A 14,641-nucleotide genomic window follows, 5' to 3' on the forward strand; every position below is an offset into this window, starting at 1 on the left:
TTTACATTTATATGGTAATATAGACTTTATTTATAGTTTTTGAAAAATTTTACAAAATAATCAAATATACATACACATACGGTTTCTAGTCACATATACATTCAATACCGAAAATGTTCTGGTGTGGGTTAGCATTTATAATTACTTTAAAGTAGATTTGGTATTTCTTGTTGCATTTAACAAAATCGAATAACTATAACTAAGCTGTAAATTACACATACAAGTAACGGCTCGATCGCTATATCAGGTGTATATATATACTGAGTACCGACGTCATCGTCATCATCTCATCATCATTTAGCTAACTTATCGATGGGCTCCAGTCGCCGGACCAAAGCAACTTTGAGTGGGAATCGGTTGGGGGAATTGGTGATTTGGGGGCCTGGGAAGTTGGGGCAAGTTTGGGGATTTAACTTTATCTGTGGCGTTTTGTAATATTAATTGTATCGCTTGTTGCACATCCATTTACATTCACATTAACACAAATTATACTTTACTGTAATTCACTTTTCGCTTTGTGTGGCCAATCGTTCGACAGCAGTATTAATTACACATATGGCTCTATGCTAAGTTTTTTTATTCGGTTATTTAACCACCTCATTTAATTCTAGAAAAGCAGAATGCGTATCTTGTATGTGGCTGAGTTTTATAATTAATTAAATTTTACTCTCCTATACATTTATTTATATGTAGGCGTCATTGTCGTTAATCTCATTACAATATTCACTTAACCTCTAGCTCATACGTGTGACTGCATCTAAGGGGTGCGATTTCTGTCCGGTCTTCTGGTCTTTGGTTTCGGATTGCCAAAAAGGATAATTCGAGGGTGCCGGAAAACCAAACGAGAAAGGTGCCATTTGCGTTCTGAAGCAACAATACGAGTATCGAACTGTAAGTACATATATCATGAGATTTCGAATGACTGTGCTGCACTATATTTACATAAAACAACCTTGGCCACACCCACTGTTCGGTGTCTGAGATAAAGCCCGGCAAGTTCGGGAATTTATTTATATATATACTATATATATTTATAGTTATTACTGTTTGCGATTCACTGGTATTTACTGTTAGCCATCATCAATCATATTTATTTACACTTACGCACTAATTGTAATCCAATAGCCATGTGGAAGCTTCTATACGCTGCCATTTTTGTGTGTCGATTAATTTACATACCAAATCAATAGGTCTGTTGACTAATTTAATTGCATTTATGCGGTCAATTAAGCTACTTAGCGCTACATACATACAAATTGCAAAAAGCTAGAAAACGCTGTCTGCTGTAAGCCATTCAAATGCACTCCGTGTCTCGAATGCTGCAAATTAGTTGGAGTTCTGGATTCTGAATTTGACTAAAACGCATGGTGTGGCGTGCAGTGGCAGTGCCGTATCCGATAATTAGTTTATGCATTTATGTATTAATTAAATTAACTATCCGCATAATGCTACAAAGTACTCCACACACCGCCGTGACCCCGGGAACTTGACCCCCGGCTCATCGCTGGCCATCATCCCTTTAGCCTCGAGTACATACTAGTTATGTTTAAATGTATTTCTTCGGTCGTCGAGTGACTTTTTCTTTGGTGCAGTTTATACCTAGGAGTATGCAATAAAATCTATGTACAGTGGGGTTTTCTTTTCCTTATTTTTGAGTGCTGGAATGGTCGGCAAATGTGGGTGTAGTGAATGCTTTATGGGTCCTAGTTTGAACAGTTGCATGCTCTTTTACATTGATTGTTACATGTATAATGTATGGTTCCGTTTTGCGTTTCTTGATTAATTCACTAAACTTGCTTGAGAAATTCGAGTCGAACAATGAGAAATGCTTATGCCTATGTGGATCATCGCTTAAACGACTAGAGTGTTGTGCAGGAGCGCGATATCCTTGGGTATCCTTGGTATCCAATCTCCGTTCGGCTGTCCCAGATCAAAGTCAATCGATTCGCTTTACTGTGCTATTGGCGGTGAAATTCGTAACTCAGGTCGAATTGGAAAGCAATTAGGCCACGAGCAGGCTCAGAGCCAAAGTGGCGGAACTCAGGGCCAGGAGGCCCAGTTTCTGTCGGTTGATGGCGCTGCTGCCGTAGAAGGTGACGCTCAGATCTCTCATCTCGTTATCTGCAATAAAGATGGATTGCATTCGCTTTTATTAATCCACTCGGAAAGGCCTCAAAAAGAAATGGTACATAGAAATCCATATCGCATATCGCACACGAATGTGTGCATTTCCATATTCATTGCTCTATATACGGTCGTAAAACAAATTGGTCGGGCATGCAAGTCAACAGATTGAAATGTACTCAATGGCTATGGATATGTGGATATACGGATATATGGATATATGGATATATGGGGATATATATATATATATGAAATACACCTCGCCAGGACAAACACGCACACATGCACACTTGCCATCTAAACGGACTTTGAATGGCATACATTAAAACTTGTTTTCGGCTCTCGTCTACGTAGTTTTCTGTTTTTGATCGAGCATTGAAATGGCAACGGAAATGGTACGCCAAATAGTTGGTAAACTGTCCGGACAAACGCATTCAAATATATATGTATATGGTATTTGGTTTATTTCCGATTTTATTTTCTTATTATTATATTGCTATATTTCAGTTATTCCGTATGGCTTAGCGCAAATACTGAGCTGTGTGCACAAGGTATTAAAAAATAAATATCATGCAGATAGAAACGTGCAAAGAGATAGAAATAGAGAGGGAGGCAGACATTCAGATTAAGACAGAGAGAGAGAGAGAGAGAATGAGAGTTAGAAAGAGAAAGAGTTGGATGGCAGAAAGAGATAGAGCTAGAGCTAGAGCGAGACTAACCTGACAGACCGTGATTCAAAAAGGTTGACAGATCGACAGGTCCATCTGCAATTAGTACGTGTAGCAGTCGTTGAAAGTTAGGATAGTTGAAAGTAGGGATAGTGCGATGGTTGGTTGCCAGGGCCTACGGTGCTGGTGGCTTGCAGTAAGTGCCCCCAACACATACGTACACATGGTACTGCCGATATTTAAATCAAATACATGCGGGCAAATAAATCATTAACGCTTAAAATGCAATCTGCAATCAGGCGGATTTACTTTTGCGCCAACGACTGCGAATGCGGATGCAGATGGCCAATCAAGTGGGCCGCTAGCCAGGCAAGTAGGTGGGCTGCGAGGTCAGTCCACGCATTCCACGGATGCTTGGATGCTCGGATGCTTGGATACTCGGCAGCCAGATCATTTCGTTAAGGCCGCCAATTAAATTGGCAACGTGCTGCATCTGTCAATAATGACAAATGAGCATTTGGCCACTGGAGTCGGGCTTCAAAGGGCGAATCTGACTCAGTAAACACCCGTAAATGAGGCGACCTACGGACCAGGATCAGCTCCTGCCTGCACATATACACTTATACGTTTATATATGTGTACATATATATACATGTATCATCCGTCCGCACATCGATTTTAATGAAATGTCCTGGCTGCCAGGGACATCGACTTCTTTATCTGCCGCTGTCGATTGCCGCACTGTCACAAGTTGCGGGCGAATAAATCTTATAAATATTTGATGGCCTGCCAACCAGTCGGCAGCGACATATCTAAAGCACACACATCTCCTCAATGCTCCACATGCCCCCGAGTCAACAAGAAAGGATGCCGCCCCGCCCCCAGTGATTGCTGACACTTTTAATAGACAGCCAACATCGGACTCTCCGCCGCATGGAAGCTGCTTTCTGGCGGGGAATGGGGCAATGTTGCTGCGAGGCGGCGCCAAGTGCCGGACGTGGTATCAATGTAGGTTGCATGTTGCACACGTGTTTGGCCAGCAACCGGGACAGCTTATCTATCGAGGCATCTAGGTTGCCAACGCCTCCAAAACATGACAACTTTCATTTTCGAACTCCTTCCAATATGAAACGATGCTTTTATGAGCAAGATCATAAAAATATGAACAGCATATTTTCCTAAAGCTATTAAGATACAGCCATGCTACCTGCTTAAGCTACCTTTGAATTTGTGCTTTATAAAAATAAAATTGGCAGATTGTTAGATTCTAAAAGAATACCAATTTTCCATCCAAACTGACAGTGTCTTCTGTCTGTGCATCAAATGTTTCCACAGCGCTCTCGTATGTCTCTATTCATTTGGCCATTTAGTCGTTCGCTGTTGGCTGTTGGCGGTAAAGCGACTAAGAAAAATGGCCGACGGGCAATGCACACACAGAAACTCCCCCGGCGTTACCATATAAATTCCCCAACTGTCAACATAAAATAAAAGCAAATTGTCAATTGCGGTGCCAGCTAACGCCGGCAATTTTGTAATGAAAACAGACGCGGCCACGTACCCGTGATGGCGAAAAGGATGCAGGATGCAGGCTGGCAGGATGCAGGAGCAGCAGCAGCTGGACTCGTGACCATGTGGCCGATTGGCTAATGCGTCGCGCCCAATGCCATACCCACTGCCCATTCCCCAATGCCATACCCACTGTCCTGCTGTCGTGACGACTTTTATTGCTTGCGGTTGGCGGCACAAAACCGTAACGTCACTTGTGATTTCTCGTTTGCGCAGCTAAATAAGCGCGCAGCCATCGATGTCGCCGCAGTGGCGAGTGGGTCCGCTCCGGGTACGCTTTTCGGCACCTGTCCGGTTTCGCAACCCACCACATCCCAACCCCCACATCCTGGCCATGCGGCACACAGCTCCCCCACATCCTCCACGCGCTTTTCACGTTATAGCATTGCGGTGCGGCAACAAATACAAATGGCCGAATGCAATCGACATGGACGGACGCGGATTTGCTGGTCAGGCGTTACACAGCAATAAAAGTGGTGCTAGATGTCAAATCGAAATGGGTTTTAATCTGGTTAAGATGCCAACTTTGGCTTAGAAAAGTTTCAAGCTTGTATGTGGGATCTAGTTTGTAGTTTGCCTTTGATCAACATGTTTTTCTCTGTGTAAGGACGTTGTTGTGATGTCCTGGCTCTTTTTTGTTGCCGGTGCCCGGTAAGTACAGCAGGCAAATCCGATTTTTCGCACAGGTGACACGATGGTCGTGGCATAGCCCAAGCCCGGGGCTGTGCTGCTAGTTTATTAGAGATTCGCAAAACGCAGCAGCGGCTGCCTCACCGCGGATTTTCAAGTTTGGCAGCCCGGCAGCGACATTTCAACAATGCTCCACGCGGGCCAGTGGCTCGTTTGTCGCCGGCTGACCGCACGGATTTGGCTCTCCATTATATCTGGTTTGTTTTATTCCCGGGTTCAGAGTGGCTCCTGGTCGGACCCTTAAAGCCCAGATTAAAGCTCATCACCGGCGGAATACTTATGCTGCCATAGCAGTATAATGCAGTTTCACATTCCTTTGTATGCAAGCACTCAACGTTTGTGGCCAGGAACTCCAGCAACAGTGTCTCAGTTGCTTGTCCCCCAGTCTTTCGGTCTCCCTGTCTGTCTGTCTGTGGCTCCTCCAAAAGCTGCATGGTGTTGGGCTGGCATTGTGGGACCTGCACTTTACATAAACATAACATTCACGTGGAGAATTCGCATTACACATCTTGCAAGTTGCAACTGCAACTGAGAGCAGCGGCGGTGCTATTTTTGCCTGTGTGCTTGTTATGCTGCCACTACACAAAACTTCGGCTGGCTCTTGCCTCATTTTCTCCCAGCTTTTCTCGCATTTTTTCCCCGATTCTTCTGTATATGTGTGTGCCTTGGCAAACTTTCCAACTTACATGGAGGCAAACAAAAAAACAGGAAAAAAAAAGAGAATGGAACGCAAAAAGCGTTGACGCTGCTGCAGTTGTTCAGCGGGGCCTCGACTAAAGTATTCCCAGCGGCAACACAAAAGCTTCAAACGCACAGGGAAGGGCCTGGAAAAAAAGGGAAAGGGTGTGGAATGGAGCTGGGGCCGGAGGACACGATGGCCGCCGTCGTCGACTAGGACGAGTAAATTGAAAGTTTTTGAGCAGACGCTCAGTGCCAGGAGCGGCGACGTCGCCCCGACGCATTCTAAAGGACATGCAGTAAGGGTCCACTTTGTCATCGTTTGAATGCCTTGTTGCTGTTGCTGGTGTTGCTGGAGTTGCTGCTGCTGCTGCTGTTGCGTTTGCTATTGCTGTTATTGCAGCAGCTCCTCAGTTGGCAGTTTCAGCAAGTTTTACGCAACTTTCAACGAGTCTTTCATTTTCTGATATTCCTTACTGCCAAACGTCCGCCCAATGCCCACTTTCCCGCACAAACATTCGCATTCACACACCATCGCTGCCTTACTTTATGCTGTAATTTTATTTAACTTCTTTTTTGCTTTATGTCGAGTATTTTTTCGCGTGCACAAAATGCATTATTTTTTATATCTCTATGTGCTGCTTGCTACCCGTAACCCCTGACCCTTGAGCCCGCGTGCTCCACTGTCGTTACTATAACTGAACTCCATGATGTAAATGGCTGCATACCTGGCGGGGAGTCTATTCTACGATCTCCTCCTCTTCCGCCCTCCTAGTCACATCCACGCATTGGGGCTTTGACAATGGCAACACACACACACACACACTCACACAAAAACAATGGCAACAAGGATAATATCAGCGACACAATGGGTCGCGATGGCAGACGAAGTATCGTAAAAATTAAATGCACTTGGAGGCCATTCGCAATGGGGATAATATGGCTGAGGAAAATCGAAGTTGATATGCCCTTTGGGGGTCCTTAAGCTGACCCATTATGTGCCGCATAAATTGTCCTTCTAAGCTGTAATGAACGCGAATGTGGATGGATAAGGATATTGGCTCAAATCTGCCATTAAAACATAATTTCTTTGAGCTTAAAGTACTATTCATTCTACTGTACATTCATAATACCCCTTAAGCTGATAACCTTATATTAATTCCGTTGGTTATTATCGGTAGTTCCACCACAAAGAAACCCCTTTTCCTTCTAACTTTTACTTGTTGAACTTCCCATTGGCTTTGCCGTACAAAGTGCTATTGTTTCAACAAACGTCATCTGCAGCTGGAATGTGTCTACCTGTGGAAGCTCGTCATATTGCGGATCCAAGGTTCTTAAATGCGTGGCGAATGGAGTCCAAATGTGAACTGCAGGCAGCGCTCAATTGGCATTTTCTTTCCCTTAGTGGCCAGGATAGGGCAGGAGTCCTGCGGGCCACCTTGCTCCACTTCCAGGACACGTTTACGTGCTGAGGTGCACAGGTAAATGAACTGCTGATATTTCTCTGACTGCCTGTCTGCCCTTCTCTCAACTTGTGTGTATGGCGACTGTGTGTGTGTACATACAGCAGTCTAGGACAATTCTCGTCCTTTAGTGTTACGGTTATTGTGCGAGGATTGTTGTTATGACACTCCGGGCTCATTAGTTGCCGCTTTGCTCGATTGCACCTCGTTGGCAGTGGTGGTGGTGGTGGTGGGGCTGCTGCGGTTATTATTGCATCGCATGCTCGGTCACTAATTGCGTAAATTGTTTACGTTTCGAAAATATAATGAAGTCATTTCCATTAGCACAAAGCGCAGCCATAAATTGCCGCCAACGAAGTTGCAATTCGCATCGATGGAGCGCTATGGAATGGCATTTCAATGGCGCGTAATGAAGTTGGAGGCGCAAGGACCTCGTATGCCATATGCCAGCATCTTATGCGGATACATGTGCGCCAGGACCAGGATCGTCAAAAGCAACACGTCTTGCCGGCAGGCGACATCGATACCATTTCCCGGCATCGAATGGCTATAGCTTTTCCTCGCGCGGAGGAAAAGGGAAAAGCCTTTTGTGAGTGTGCGGCATTCACGTTTTGCTTTATTAAATTTTCACCGCTTCGCTTTGTCCCTGCCGGCTGGCAGCTCGAGTATTTCACTCACCATGTGCGTGTTTATTGCATATTTCTTTTGTTATTGTTCTTATTGCTGTGGCTGTTGCCACTGCATATTTATGCGTTTGTTTGCCCCAAGAACGGGGCACAGAAGACCCATCAGCGTAACTGCAACAGCCGCAACGGCACTGAACCGTGCACTATTTGCATTTGCATGCATTTCGCATGGCAGTTCCAGTTGCAGAGGCACTGGCACTGGCAATGGCAGTGGCATGGCAGCCAAAAGATGGCAAAAGACAGCGGATCTGGAGCCGGCGCCGCCAAATGTGCGTCATTTGCATGGAAAATCGCTTTTCTGTGCGCGCCACATTTCACGCTGGCAGACCTACGTTTTCTTCACTTTTCCCTGCCGTTTTTCCCCTGTCTTTTCCCGCTTCCCGCTTTTCCAGCTGCCCGAATTCCGTATGCAACGCAACAATAGTTTTGCATATAAATGGATTTCGAGTGTGCATTTAGATCTACCCACCTATCCATCCACCTGGTCGTACCGCCATCGACGCATTGCATCTTTGTTTATTTATTGCCGTCACGAAGGTGACTTTCAAGGAACTTAGCAGGACTTCCGGGCTCGCCAACATCCAATTAGCGCCGCCTTGTGGCCCTATTTGATTTTTCACCCTCATTATGCAGTGTCAAGACTGTGCGCCATCAATTAGTTATGCACACACATGGAGATTTTCTCAACCGCAAATTTATCAACTGGCAGTCAAAGTAACTGCCAACGTGGCGTATACTTCATGCAGCACGAGGATTGGACCTTATTTACCCAAGTTCTGTTGCCTTCTCCCAATTATTGCCATCAAAAGCAAGGAAATTCCTTTAAAATATGTTCAAGCACAAATACTCAAAATAAAATGAATTGTAAGTATAATAAAATTCTTTGCTAAAAGTTTTTTCTTTTATATTTGGTCATAAATTAATCAGTTTTTCACCCATAAATCTGAAAATAATTGTCCAAATATGGAATGCCATCCCTCCTTGAACTCCCTATTTAATTTTCTAACGACTGGTATTCGAATTTGGCAATGTAAAATTTTTCGAATTTTTTGCAAATTTTGATGATGTTACCCCTTACAAAAAAGTGAAAATTCATCCGAAAATTATTTTTCCCATATCCACCAAAAAGTGATAAGGATCGTTAGTATTGATAATTAGCTACAAAAATCAAGAATTCTTTCAACTTTAGGACCATTTTTAGTGAAGCTATGGTCAAAAAATGTATTAAAATCAACTCTTATTTTTCTAAAACTCGTTTTTACGATTTTTCACCAAAAATGTATCACTATTTCACGCATAAATCTGAAAATAATTGTCCAAATATAGAATGCAATGTCTCTTTGAACTCCCTATTTAATTTTCTAACGACTGGTGTTCGAATTTGGCAATGTAAAATTTTTCGAATTTTTTGCAAATTTGGATGATGTTACCCCTTACAAAAAAGTGAAAATTCACTCAAAAATAATTTTTTCCATATCCACCCAAAAGTGATAGGGATCGTTAGTATTGATAAAAAGCTGCACAAAACTGTCATTCTTCCAGCTATACGACCATTTTCAGTCATATTGCAACTAAAAAGGCTTTGGAAATATCTATTTTTTTGTATCAAATCGATTATATTTGGAGTTTTGATGCGGTTTAAGGTATTGAAAATGAGGATCCCACGATCCTGTGGTGGGGTAAGTTGATACCCAGATGAGGAACGAGGGTGATCACTACTCAAAGAACTCATTAAGCTGCGATTTCTATGTGCGAGTGCACTAAGGACTGTGTGTGATAACAGACATGCTGTGCATGTGCAAGGTGGTCTGAGTGTCTGTGTGTGAAATGATTGCGGAAACTCTCGCAGCGAAAACAAACGAGAAAGCGACGTGTGCACTTCACGCTTCACTGGCCAGCTTCGGCAATAAATTTAACTGCATTAAGTTATGACAGCTCGAACATGTTTTCTCCTCGGGCTGCGATACAAAGCGATTGGAGAATTTTATTCTTTGCTATTTTTATGGCTTGCCTTTCTGTTTGCCCGCTGCAGCTTCATTGTGATTTTTGTGGATTATCGGCGAAAGCAGCGCATAATACCAAATTATTATGCATACAGCCAGCAACAGAAAGGACACAAGCAAATGGTATGCATTCGATTGACCCACGGCTAGCCGAGGTAGTAATACCCTAAGGGATTAAACGACTTGCGCCAATCAAGTGGTACACGGATTTTTCTGTAATTTCGTGTAAGAGTATTTGCATGATTGCCACACGGAAAGGATGCTCTATTGTGTTTGCAGAAGCTACAGAACTAACGAGTAGTTGCTACTGAACGAGTACTCACCATTTGATGATGTGGAGAAGACGAAACTGTTGGTCAAATCGCTCCATCCGTATCGATTCCTGCAATGGAGAGCCGTTTGCTGTATTAATCATGGAGCTCGGTAACATTACCGGTATTAATATGCAAATGATTGCTAATGATGGCAGCTCCCCCGTTATGCGACTATAAATAATATCTCGAGTGGTCAAATTAGCCAGATTGGCTCTGCACTGCAATCGCAGTGCACAGTGGGCACCAAACTGCATATCCCTCCACTGCGTTAATCTATTTCGTAGAACAATGCGATATCCCATCATGCCGGCCAACTTAATCTCGGTTCTCGGTTCCACTGTGCGGCTTAAAACTCCCTACAGTGCGCCGTAAAGTTTTGCTCTTATAATCTGACACCATCCGACTCACCTGGACTGCACGGTGGCCTCGTAATGCTGATCGGGATCCAGGCCGCGTACCATGTAGCTCATGCCCTGGGCGTAGTGGTGCGAAACGGGAACTGCCGGCAGGACGACGTTGCGCCAGTCGTTGTGGCCCCAGTGAATCACGTTGCCGTAGCCGGAGTAGCTGCCGCTGCCAGACAGTCCGGACAGTCCGCCCATGTTGCTGCCAATCCGATGCGCATGTAGCCCAGAGCCGTACATCTGGGACGAGGAGGAGGACATCGACGAGGAGGAGGAGGGCGAGTCGATGGCATTGCCAACGACCTCGTGTCCTTGCGGCAACTTGCGGAAGGACAGCTTGTACTCCTCGATGGGAGAGTGCGAGTCGACGGCCCAGGAGATGTTGTATCTGAAAATGGAGGACGGAGTGAGTCAGTGAGTGAGTGAGTGAGTGGCTTGGTTATCGCAAAGTTTTTCGCGTGCAACAGTTGGCGGGGGATTTATTCCGAGGCGCTGGCAATCAATATGTAATTGTTAAATTCTCCATTGAGAGCTGCAGCCACTGCAGTTAAGGCCAACACGCAGCCGGCAGTCACGTCAAGATGCTGGACGGGCATCGGGGCAGGGGTTTGGGAATAGGGACCTCCAGAGTGACAACAACAACGTAATCAATGGCTGACGACAATGGCTGGGTTAAGATACTGCGTATGAGCCAGCCAGCAGCTTTGTTGTCCGGGAATCGGGATCGGGAGTAAGGGATCACGGGGTAAGGAGCTCGGGGTTCGAGGTTCGTCGTCCCTCGCTTGCTGTTGCTGCAGTCTTAACATAATGCCCGCCCTCGCCTTTGTTATTGGCTGCTTGTTTGCCCAGCTGCCCCGCATCTCGGAGCTCGCATCTCGCATCTCGGTGCTTGGTTCCTGGGTAACTGAAACTGCTCGCACAATGCGTCCATTCAACCGAAAAGCCAACAGTCCTGCCACATTCTCAGCTCAAGTGTAAATGAAGTTATATGACCGACCCCGACTCCTTCAGCTGGGTGCATTGTACCGCGATTAGGAAGCCAAGTGGAGGTGGGTGAAACTGCATTTTTGGCCATTGCCCCCCGTGTTGGCTTAAAGGTTGAACACCCCTAGTTGGCGCGATGCTGTGCTTTAAAGTCGGAGCAGCTCATTAGCCGGCAGACGATGGACAAAGTTATTTATGGCCACACTCCAATGGAGCTGCTCAAGTAAACAACTAATTACGGATGCCCCACTTCGTCCTGGGATGTCGCAATACGCCATTACAAAAGGCGCAAGTTCATTGCTTTGCGATAAAGTCGGCACACAATTTGAATGTTAATCAGCATTGGGATGCTGATGGCATAGAGGACGAACGTCCTTTGGCATCCTGTTTGTGTCGGCACGGCCCATCATTTGTTTTGCCCTCGAATGTATTCTGTATGATTATTGGGCCATGCGAACTAATAACTTCAAGTCCTGGGCACAATAAAAACATAAAACGCCAATCAGGAAACTTTTCGCATATAGCATAAAACTAACGCAAGCAATAAAAATGATTATTAACAATTGAAGAGCCGGCGACTGGCGCCAGACGGCTGAGAAGGGACCGGAAAAAAGGAGGAAAAGGCGCTTTTGCGTACTTTGTATGCTCGATTCGGGCTTTTTGGTAGCTTAATTGCCGGCAGCAGTTTCCGGCGGCAGGGAATCAAAGCAAATGAAACGAAATGAAATCAGCGCCAAAGTTGACATGGCCAAAATGTTCGGTTAGTTGCTTTTTGCAAAGTTGCGTTAACGGGGCGTATGCGCAATATGGTTGCTAGCTCGCAATTATGTGCGCCACACACAGCTGACGTTTTTGCCCGCTTTGACCTTTTTGCAGCGGATTATTGGATTTCATTTGGGTTGAATTATTGAAAGGTGTAACCTGGCCGACATCGCTTGGTGCAAAAAACAAGAAACACACACGCTGCAAAGCTATCTAGCTGTCGGTCTATCTGTGTCTTTTTCTTCTGCCATTTCGTTCGAGTGGTGTGATGTGAGCTTGTTTGTCGCTTGGCTGACTTTCCCCGCACTTTTCCACCAACGCTCCCATATCCGTCCGCCTTTGTCTGCCCGTGCCCCCTTGTGTGTGCGTGTGTTTGATGACAGCTAATCCAATTAAAAGTTTCATACGTTACGTTTACGTATGCTCACTGGCGGCCCGGAGAGTTGTCCGTCCGTCCAGCTGTCCGTAATTCGGTTGCCATGTCAGTCAACGAAATTAATCTAATAAAGTTACTCAGTGCATCATCATCATCATCGTCATCAGCCACATCCAGGGGCAGTGTCTAATGTCCAATCAGGCCGGAGCACCTGACATTTCCAACGGATTTTGCATTTTATGCTCAATTACAAAGTCGTGGCCCTGCCGTAGTCGTAATTAGCCAACCCAACCCAACCCACCTGGCCACCCAAAGCATTGTCCAAGTTGGCACGTGGCCCAAACTCGTTTCCCATCCATGGCCACTTGCAATCGAAATCTTACCTGTCCTTGTACTGACTGATTGGCGGTGAATTAAAAACGGCCACGTTCGGTTTTCCGCTCAACTGGAGGGTCTTGCGTGCCTTTCCCAGCTGATTTTCCGCCACACAGGAGTAGTTGCCAAAGTCCTGCGGATGCACTTTGCGTATAATCAGCGTGTGCCTTGATCCCCGCGTCTCCATGATGTGCCGCTCCGTGGTATCCAATTGCATGGTGTCTTTGAACCAAATTACCTGTAAATAATTGAAAACTTGGTCAATCGAGGCGAGCACGAGTTTCGAACTGGCGAATGTGTCCAGGTGAGTGGTGTGCGTGATTGCGTTTCACCTGGTGTACCCGATGTACTCTCGGGTTGGACCAGGTCGAGGTTGGAGTTTTGTGGTCGAGTGTTTTTAATGGGGTTCGGTGGAGGAGGTTCCCCGGTTGGGGGGCAAAAGTTAAGACGATTTGCGGCGAGAGTACTTCCACTGCCACTTCGTGCGGCTGTCACTTGAGCGTCAATTAAGCGTAATTCCTGTTGAAATTGAAAACCAGATCGACGTGCCCCACCGAAGGTTATTGATTTCCCATCAGATTTTTACCCCCCAGCAGTTGTGGCCAACGACGTCTGGCATGAAATTCATCTTCGATTCGGCAACGGATCGGCATTGTTTGTACCTATTTGTTTGCAACATATTTTTGCAGCCAGCTACGACAACATGTTTTGTGTGTCAAGTGCGAGTCCCGAATCCTCTGCAAACACATCCCGAAAAAGGACTCACGGTCATGTGAGTGTGTTCGGATGCCAACTACGCAGACGGAGAGGACCGTGCGTGTTTTGTAAATGAATTGAGGGCGCGAGTCACTGCAGCGCCGGGCTGTCGCCGCGCTGACAGCTCGTAGACAGGATACGCGAGGATACGGCAGGATACGCCAGGATACGGCCGGATACGGGCCGTAGTCGGCAGATAAGCAAGGACAGAACGCACGAATTAACAGGGGATACGGGCAGCTCCAAAAGCACCACGAGCAGCAGGTGCTCGATGCCATGACGCACATACCGAAATCCAATCTCCAGTCCCCGTGCCCACAAAGGCACAAATATTAAAACAAATAGAGGCAAACGTAAAAACCAGATGAGAGTGAGTGGGTAGATAGTAGCCAGCTATCTGTGGCATTTCTATTTGCAAGTCTAGTATTTATTTGCTCCTATTTGGCTGGATTAGTTAACGCTGGCGGTGCTTCGCCGCATATTCCATTAAAATGACTGTCAGCAGTGCATATGTGTTGTCATATTTTCCACTCACACCAGCGCGCTTAGACATTTCCAACCATTTCCACCCATTTCCCGACGTATATGTGTACGTGTGCAGCCGTAAATGTTTTTTGCCCATGCCGTTATTTGTCCAAAATGTTGATGTTTGCGTTTTTCGTGCCTTTTGTTTCTAGCCGACTGAATGGCTGTGCTGTTGATTTTACGCTTTTTCCCTTAATTTAAGCTCTAGTTTTGGAACCCCATCTCATTCCCTTGACCACTATTATCATCGTTGAGAAGAATTGTCTT

At 45.6% G+C, this 14,641-nt stretch overlaps 1 protein-coding gene across 2 annotated transcripts in view; it reads right to left on the minus strand.

Moving 5' to 3' along the window:
• Positions 1-14,641, minus strand: part of LOC6729881 (leucine-rich repeats and immunoglobulin-like domains protein 1) — a 120,372-nt gene continuing 105,731 nt past the window's right edge. Inside the window, exons 9-13 of one of the 2 annotated variants that reach the window (XM_016174549.3) lie at positions 13,102-13,331; positions 10,601-10,984; positions 10,202-10,260; positions 2,844-2,888; positions 1-2,121 (exon numbers count right to left, since the gene is read on the minus strand). In XM_016174549.3, coding sequence (XP_016036647.1) covers positions 2,003-2,121; positions 2,844-2,888; positions 10,202-10,260; positions 10,601-10,984; positions 13,102-13,331 — 837 coding nt within the window. In that variant the 3' untranslated portion in view covers positions 1-2,002. The remainder of the gene's footprint in view (positions 2,122-2,843; positions 2,889-10,201; positions 10,261-10,600; positions 10,985-13,101; positions 13,332-14,641) is intronic. The other variant, XM_016174548.3, reaches the window with a different exon arrangement.

Source organism: Drosophila simulans, chromosome 3R, assembly GCF_016746395.2.
Source record: "Drosophila simulans strain w501 chromosome 3R, Prin_Dsim_3.1, whole genome shotgun sequence".
Taxonomy (NCBI): Eukaryota; Metazoa; Arthropoda; class Insecta; order Diptera; family Drosophilidae; genus Drosophila; species Drosophila simulans.